This window comes from Amphiura filiformis, chromosome 15 (assembly GCF_039555335.1).
Source record: "Amphiura filiformis chromosome 15, Afil_fr2py, whole genome shotgun sequence".
In the NCBI taxonomy this organism is placed as follows: Eukaryota; Metazoa; Echinodermata; class Ophiuroidea; order Amphilepidida; family Amphiuridae; genus Amphiura; species Amphiura filiformis.
Genome location: NC_092642.1, coordinates 368,010 through 377,443, shown reverse-complemented (window position 1 = coordinate 377,443; position 9,434 = coordinate 368,010). Strand labels below are relative to the sequence as shown.

Here is a 9,434-nt window from a genome sequence, read left to right as displayed (position 1 = left end):
ATGAACGATTTTTTTTTATTTTTGGGATTTTGGCTTTATTGTTTGAATTTTTGACCAAACAAGGTAAAAAAATATGACTTTTTACCACTTTTGGCCAAAAAAATCATTTTTATTCCAAAGTCAATAATGTAACAAAAAAAAAGGGCCAATTTAAAAAACAATTTAAAAGTGCCGACAAACAAAAGCAAAATCTTTGCTTTTACTTCTTGTTTGGTGTATTACAAAAATGTGAGGCAGTAAGTGTTTTTGTTTGTGATTTTCTATACAATTGGTGTTTTTACACCAAATCTGATACTAGTGATAGTATGATTTTTTGATTAATTTCCTTGCCATAATATATCTTCTCTGGTACACTCGGGGGTATACTCCAGTACAGTAGCGTAGCCAGCGGGGGGCAGGGGGGGGCAGAGTGCCCCCCCTGACAAAAAATGAAAGAAAAAAGTGCCCCTCTGACAAAAAATAAAAGGGAAAATCAGAAGGGCAAAGGAAAAAAAAACGGGCAAGGAGCCCTTTTCTACCGAAATTCAGCCCGAAAATACACAATTTTTCCGCGCTACGCGCGCATATTGCAAGGATTAAGCCCTTTCCATCCTGATAATGGGCGAAAATAGTGTAAAATACCAATTTTTTCCCAGTAAAGCCTTTTGTCTCTATGTATTGTATGATGCAACTGTAATTTTTTCGTCTGTGCCCCAAAAATTTTATTTTGCCCCCCCCCCCTGACCAAAAAAGCTGACTACGCCCCTGCTCCAGTAGTAATATTATTCTTAAAGTGCAAACAAAATGGCGGGGTGTGTGAAAAGTCACAGCAGATTGGGATGACTAGTACTGCTCTCTGTTAAAGTACAAGCAAGAGTCAGTAAAATACCTGGATTAATTGAAGGAAAATTTATCTCTGAATTTATATAACTTCTCGCATTAGCAAAAATAAAACTTGAACATAGGTAATACACACAATACTCACCACAGTTATCAGGAGCCATAAAGCCAGCAAGAAATAGACCCTCATCCTTTCTAGTATACACAGTGCACAAATGATAATGTATTGTTTGCTTTAAATAAAAAACAGTAACAAAGGCATTACAAGTAATGTTATGAAGATTTATTTTATGGCCTTTGTTGTTAGATTCTCATCGGTAGAAGAATTCTATATAGTCTCAGCTTTCACCTCACAATAAGCTCTCAGTGTGGTTTCAATTGCTTGTTATTTTGTTTATATAACTGATCAATAAACAAAAGATTAAATAAATAAAAATAAAATGCTATAAAAGTCACGTAACGTCTATAGATATAAGGGCCACGTATCCTGCACATGAAAGAAGAAGCATCAATATTATGACTCCACTTATCTCATCAATAATATTGAAATTCAAAATATTGTCTTGGCCTTGTTTGTTGAAAAACTCTGGTTGACATTGTGTCGCAATATATAGGCCTAATGGTATTCCGTTTTCTAATTAAGTGCGGCCCACGGAACTTAAAAAATTGAGACATTTTCCACCCTTGCCCTACATCTAATAGGTATACCCCGCTTAGTAAAAATCACAACACGAAATTTCACTGCATAAACGGTCAGGATTAAGAGCTATCAAGGTATATTCCTATGATAATAATTTCTTATGTTGAATCAGAGAAGATCTGAACAGAGCTGGTTTACATGGCAGATCACAGATATAGATATTTTGAATTAGTACTCACTGACTATAGTAGTTTTCCTATATTACTATTTCATTATATATTTGTAGGCCTAGCTTGCCGTGCCACATTTAGTTTTGTTTGCAGTCAAATACTCAGTCATGAAACTATCTTGAAAGAAACTTGACATAATATTTAGTACCTTGACTAATCCTAATCTTTAAAACATTTACAACATATTAATTGAATTGAAAATAGAATGCACACTTACCAGGTACAAAAATGTGTATAAAATCAAACACATACAAGACTTCATTAGCTGCAATACGTAGTGTCATTGAGTTTATATATAAACGGAAAGAGTGGGTAACTTAATGTATTACTTCCTGGTGCCATGCCTCTTCATGACTAGTAGTAGTAGTAATGCCATGATCTGAGTGTCCAAATAGGCCTATCTAGTACATTGACCGGATTTACAAGTTCCTCTCTTACGCCATTCAAGTAAAATATCAGTATCTGCAAATAAAATACAAAATAAAAACTGTCTTTTTACCTGGGAGACAGGTATTTTTAATAATCCCGCCAGTCATAATAGAGTAGGCCTATTATAATCATATAATCACTATAAATCAGTACGTATTTCGAATTTGACTCCGTTAAGGGATGGGGTATGAACGTTTGGACAGTATTTATTGTGGGACATTAGAGCACATCAGACATATCGAATTGCATTCTGAATACGAAGAATGTCATTCTGATATCAAATAATTTTGATTTTTTGAAATTCGCAATGTAATACACATTTTATGGCAAATCATTAAAATGGATATTTTTGATATTTAACAGTACTCGAAGTAAACTTTATAAATCTGATGATTTATACTTAAAGTGTATGTAGGTGGGATGAAAAGCCGACGATCAATTGAAAATTTTGACCTTTCGTATTGAAGATATGGATTTTTTCCCCAAAACACCCAAAAAAATTAGGTCTTTTTGGGAAAAAAATCCATATCTTCAATATTTAAGGTCAAAATTTTCAATTGATCGTTGGCTTTTCCTTCCAGCTACATACACTTTAAGAATATATAATTAGATTTATCAAATTTACTTCGAGGACTGTTTTATATATCAAAAATGTGAAAAATATCAAATTTGAATAATTTGTCATAAAATTTGTTTTATATCGTGAATTTCAAAAATGAAAATTATTTGATATCAGAAAGACATTCTTCGTATTCAGAATGCAATTCGATATGTCTGATGTGCTCTAATGTCCCACAATAAATACTGTCGAAACGTTTAAAACGCTCATTCCAGATCCTTTAAAAGGCAGTATTTTCAGGGGGGGACTGTCGACCATGATGTTTTTGCAACCCATCAAGGGATCAATATACATTTTTTTACCAAAAAAAAGAACAAAACAAAACGAAAATAATAATAATAAAACACTTACTTACTTAAAAATCAATTTATATTATTCTTTCAATAAAAAACGGAGGCAAGAAAACTTAAAACTTGCATATTGCCGGCTAAAGCATTGAGTGGGGTATTGAGTCAATAGACTAACAAAACATCACACAAAGTAAACCGTGAAACTAAAGATTCACAACTAATCGTTACTCATGTTCAATGATAAAACCATAAAAACGGCTGTTAACACGAAATAGGCCCTAATCTTTTCCTAGACACAATGATATTTGTATTGACAATATGAGTGTTTGCAAACATTGACCTCATTGTAGGCCTATTGCTGATGCTGCTACATCATGTTATTAATCATGTTAATCGCCTGTTGTAAGACCAATCAGTTCAGCAGTTTCATCTGAAACAAACATTGTTCGTCGGAATCGCATCTTTATGCATTTTGATATATAAAATTTATCATAACTGTTTGGTTGTTGTTGTTGTTGGGTTTTTTTTTGGGGGGGGGGGGTTTGTTTTGTTTTTTGTTTTTTTATTTGAAAAATCCCGATAGATTACGATCAATTCTGATTCCAACAGAAATAATGAACGGGCCATACACCATGTTTTTGACACAATTCGGGGACACGCAGTAAATTAAAGCCTTAATGTACGATTTACGTCAAATTTTGCTTTTGTTATTTTCTTTATTCAAAATGTTGAAATAATATTAGTAATAACTGACGGGAGGGGTTACTGTCCATTTTAGGTTGAAATAACAAGGTAAAGTGAAAGAAACCCCACTGGTTATTTTGGCCATTAAACATGCCGAGTTCTATGGAGGACATATTTATCATAATTTTTAAATTATGATAATATGTCGAACTTGCTCTGTTGACCTACAAAGGCACCAAATTTGGCCGATTCCATTTAGGTGCAAGTTGGGACATATGTAAACATTACAAATATGCAAAAAATCAGGTTTGAAAAAAATTAACCAATTTCATATTATAAGATCGTACATTATGGCTTTAAGGGCATACGAATGACACAACAGGACACTATTCAGAGTAAACTTTGCCCACGCAAGTTTCTCGACGATATAGCAAATGGACCATAGTCTGCGCGCTGCGTAGCTCAGTGATGTCAGACCATTGGACGCACTATCCAAAGGCGGAAAGGCCTGGTGTTCAAGCCCCCGCACAGCCAAGTATTAAGTATGCCTCTGGCTTATCTGCAGTATAATATAAATATGCATGATATGTTTCCATTGTAATTTCCCGGGGTAATTTCATGTTTAATTGTGCTAGTGGTGCGATGCGTGGTTATTTTCCCTCTGTATAGGCCTACCCTTATGGTTTTATTTGTTGTCTTGTCTTGTTTTGTTTTTTATTTGTTTTTTGTTTTAGTTTTTTTTTTTTTGTCTTTGCTTGTTTTTGCTTTTTTTTTCAAAGAAAGTTTGTTTGGATTTGTACACGATATCGATCAATTACTTGGACAATGTCAAAAACACAAAGGAAGTGTGTCAAAAACAAGGAATGTCAAAAACACAAGAAGAAGAAGAAGAAGAAGAAGAAGAAGTAACAAAATACAAGCAAATTCTCCTTAAAATCTAATGTTTTGATCGAGAATTTTCCTATGAAAAGTGCTGGATAAGCTGAGTTTCTCAATTGCTGATATGTCACTTCTTTATCAGGAATCTAAATAAGAAGTGTTTGTAAAATATTGATTGTAAAGATTTAATGTGTAATATACATAGATGAAGATAACGATGTCTACCTTTGTAAGCATTACGTAATCTTTTCAAAAGTCACAAAGATAAAGTATAGATTTGCGGAAGGTCAAGTTATAAGAGCCCTTATAAGACCTTTATCATCAATAAAATAGCATCATCTCTTCTCCTTTGTCTGTATTGTACTGTACATCACCAAACTGTGATGATTAAATATTGACTTATTGACTGCTACACTGAATGTGATCATTCATCAGTAGGAGAGATAGGCCTGGACACGTTGGTCGCGACTCGTCTTTCTGCTTTGCTCTCTGCTACGAATTCTTGGTTCGAGGTTCGGGATCTACATGATATGATCTAGAACCAGAGGTAGGCCTAAAGGATTTACTGGCACATCTTCATGCGTGATCGTGAGGTTGACTGACTGACTGAAACTTAGAAAAATAGGCAGGTAGCCTGTTCCACGCAGGAGTGCTGCCAATCTATAACGTCAGTGAGTCGCTGGACGCCCATTTTGAAGTTCAGGTAGGCATCGGGGTAGGCACGAATTATAAAAACCAGAGAAGATATTATCTGTACGATGTAATATTATTGTATGATATTAAAGTTTATTTATTTTGTCTATGACTTAATTCAAACGTTTAAAAAGTATGTGTTAAATTATGTTTATCCGTTAAGTTTAACGTTAAAGTTACTAAATCAAACTTTGATTTGGTTTTTAAATTTCAGGTTTGATGGGAATCCATTGATTACTTGCAAATATGAAGACGAAAACGGTGATCATTCTCCTTCTGACTTTGTTTACTCTGTCGAAACAGGTAAAGTTTTTATTTCGTTGTAGTCCGGTAGAACAATAGGCCTACCACTCCTCAGTATAGTTTAATTTCTCATAGTCATACACTCAGAAAAGAAATGGGAGGCGAAATAAGAAATTACAGATGTCCTAAATTTTGACGCTGCCGTATTAAACGCAACTAAAGATTTAAGCGTCGAGGGGTCGCAAAGCCAAATTTAAAATTCATGATTTTAATAATTTATTAATAATTAGGCCTATTTTAATAAAAGGGCCGGTGACTTAAACTCAAAAATTATAGGCCTACAATCAAAATGTGTGCGCAATTTTAATAGTTAAATGCGAAATTTTCGTTCTTTACACTGGCAATCTAATTTTTGTGAGTTCCCCATACTTTGTAATTAAAATTTTGTGCTTTCCCCGCCTTCCGGCATGATTGTCCCGGGAATTAATTTTGTCTTGGGCGGAATGGGGCGGGGGTGAAGACATTTTCAACCCGAGATATGGGGGGGGTCGTATTTTTTTTTTTATTCCGCGATATTAAAAAGGGTGGGTCATAAAAAATTGACTCCGGTCACCGACCGCAACATTAAGTGCCTCTGGGCTGAGACGTACATTAACTAGTAACAAACGCACGGCGCATGCGCGAGCCGGGAAATTCAGTTTTGGTTTTGAAACGTAAACAAAGCTGAATATCAAAACGACTCCATGCAGAAAATCACTTCTTTTTATAAAACTAAGCAAAATTACAACAATTACTTTAGGGAATATAAACACCAAAGTCATATCTAGCACATATGTCAAAAAGAAGTTGAAAATTCATCAGATAAGCGAGAAAGGGTCGAATTTTCGGTCAAAATTTTTTCGAAAAAATCATATTTTTTGGCCTTAAAACTTGGCCATAAAAAATTCCCGTACACCACCAATTTCATGATTTTGTCCTCAAAATTAACTGAGTAATCCTCATAGTGTTTTCAAGTCAATTCCCGGGAGACGGAGAAACGGACATATAGAAAAAAGATATTTAATTTTATTTAATTTAATCCACAAATTGACACCTGAGTCGGGGCGTTGCAAACGTGTCGTACATGTGTAGGGACCGATTCTACAGCAAGCTTGAACTTCCCGGCTCGCGCATGTGCCCTGCGTTTGTTACTAGTTAACATCGTCTGAGAAAAGCGCCATCTGCTGTTGATCTTCCTAATGGGCGACGGGCTCTTTTTACCAGGGTGAATGTAATTTTGTTCGGAATGTCAAATTTGAAACAAGAAAGACTACTGCATTTCTTTACATTGATTGAACGTGAACTTGACATGTCATCAGAGAGGAAGACTAATTCAGGTTTAAGGTTTTGTATCTCAGTTCAAGTTGGGCAGCTAAGCTAGCCTCTGTAGTTGTACTGTAGTTGGTATTTTATAAACAAACTGTGACTGTGTGTGTGAGTGACTTAGCTCGTTCACGTAGCGGTTTCGTTGTCCCACTGGCCTACTTATACTAACGTAGATTGCCTGGCGATCGGAGTGTTATCGTCAGAGCACCTCGGACTATGAGTGACTGTCACTGTGTAGGTAACCCAGGCAAACCTTAGTTAACACATTTGCCAGTCAGCCAAATTCGCCGACAATGTCAATGCATTTTTACATAGAAATTTAAAACTTGTGCCCGAAGAAAGAAACCTACATAAATATGTATCTGTATCTGTATCTGTGTGGATACTGCACAACGCTCCGTGCGGAACAATACGAGCAGGAATTGGTGTGCGCCCGTAGGTGATTAGTCTTGCTTGAGGAATTCTTGCACAGCTGTTTTGAAGCTGGTTGAGTCTTGAATGTTGATGATTGATTGTGGTAATTGGTTCCAGTCTATTATAGTTTTGGGGAAATATGAATATTTATAACAGTCCTTTGCACAAGTGATGATCTGGTATGAATCAGAGTGAGTATGCTGAGATTGACGCAGGCTTGGTTTGAGTAGGTGTTCAACCGGCAGGGCCAGGAGGCCCTGTCTGGCTTTGTGGAGAACACATAATCTGTTGGCAGTTCTTCTATTTTGTAGAGTGTCCCAGTTTAAGTTCTTGATGACTTTGGTAATGCTGGTTGTTCTGTCGTATGTGTTTGTTGTGAACCGGGCAGCCCGTTTTTGGATCATTTCGATTTTATTAATGAGATCTTTCTGATGGGGGTCCCATACCGAGCTTGAGTACTCGGTAAGGGGTCTCACAAGAGACATGTAGGCTGTTTGTTTGATTGGTTTGGGACATGCATAAAGGTTTCTCCTTATGAAACCCAGAGATCTATTGGCAGATGAAGTTATGTTATTGATGTGAGTTGACCAGTTTAAATTATTAGAGATGTTAACACCCAAATATGGGTAGTTTTTCACTTCCTCCAGTGTGTGTCCTCCAAGATCGTAATTGAATATTTTGGATAACAGACAAGCGCTCGACGCACTGTAAAACACTTCTTGACATTAAAACATAACTGCCAGTCCTCCTGCCACTTCACTAAGGAGTTAAGATCCTTTTGGAGAAGTGAGTGGTCTATGTCGTTGATGATTTGACGGTATACGACACAGTCGTCAGCAAATAATCTGACATGGGAACTGATGTTAAGGGGCAGGTCATTTATGTACGTCAAAAAGAGGAGGGGGCCAAGCACCGTGCCCTGAGGGACGCCAGATTCCACTTCTGTCCAAGTCTAGTGTTCTCCACCGACAACGGCCCTCTGTTCACGGTGCTTGAGGAAATTTGAAATCCAAATGAGAAGGTTATTTTTAATGCCATAATTACTGAGTTTTAAAAGGAGTCGGTTGTGGGGGACAGTGTCGATGCTTTTGAAAAATCCATTATTATCATGTCGGTTTGGGATTTGTTGTTTAATGAGAGGGCCAGGTCATTGATGGTGAGGAGTAATTGGGATTCACAGGAATGTTTGGTACGGAAGCCATGTTGCTTGTCGGTAAGAACGGAAAATTTATCGAAGTGATTCATGATTTGGGAGTGGATTATGTGTTCCAAGACTTTACTGTATGTTTTCTATACTTCACTTGACCCAAATATGTGATTTTTATGGTGATAAGTCACCCGCACAAGGGATTTGGATAGCAGTTCCATTAAAAAAAGCTGCTATCATAATGAGACTAAGATCTAGAAACACCCCGAAATGCCGTTTTGGGGAATTTTGCTAGCTGAAACTTTTTGATGAAAGTCAATCTTTGACAAGATGTAACTTTGCTACGGAAAGTGCTATGAAAAAATGGTTTTCAGTTTTGGCTTTGTTTACTTAAGGTGGTACGAAAGGCAAAATCAAGTTGCTCTGATTGAGATTAAAATAGACTTGTTGCAGAGAGATATGCAAAATAATCTTAATTCTAAAATTTGAGCCAAATCGGACAAACGGTTTTTGAGATATTGCTGTTGAAAGATTCTTTGTATTCTATTGTTTTTGCCAATATATTGATGAAGTTAATGAAGAAAATTGGCAAAATGTGCTCATTAATATTAATTTTTGCCAATATTTTGCCAATATTTTATGAATAAACCTTCATACTACTTTTACCTTTAAGAATTTTGACCTGAAACTTTGCCAATGTGTCTCTATGACCTAAACCTTTAATATGCGATTTTCCCGCAAATCTATTTTGCATATTTGCATAATTAATTAGCCTTAAGTATAATGCTAATTAATTATGCAAATATGCAAATTAGATGGGCGGGAAAATCACATGGTAATGTTTTAGGCCATAGAAACACATTGGCAAAGTTTCATGTCAAAACCATATAAAATAAAAGTAGTATGAAGGTTTATTCATAAGATATTGGTATAATATTGGCAAATATGAATATTCATGAGCACATTTTGCCAATTTTCCTCA

General features: G+C 35.9%; 1 protein-coding gene across 16 annotated transcripts in view; it reads left to right on the top strand.

Moving 5' to 3' along the window:
- Nucleotides 1-5,009: 5,009 nt before the first annotated feature.
- Nucleotides 5,010-9,434, top strand: part of LOC140171115 (uncharacterized) — a 73,948-nt gene continuing 69,523 nt past the window's right edge. For 12 of the 16 annotated variants that reach the window (XM_072194288.1, XM_072194285.1, XM_072194291.1 and 9 more), the window contains exons 1-2: nucleotides 5,011-5,293; nucleotides 5,498-5,586. In XM_072194288.1, coding sequence (XP_072050389.1) covers nucleotides 5,530-5,586 — 57 coding nt within the window. In that variant the 5' untranslated portion in view covers nucleotides 5,011-5,293; nucleotides 5,498-5,529. Of the gene's footprint in view, nucleotides 5,294-5,497; nucleotides 5,587-9,434 lie in introns of all 16 variants that reach the window. The other 4 variants (XM_072194299.1, XM_072194297.1, XM_072194295.1 and 1 more) reach the window with 1 other exon arrangement.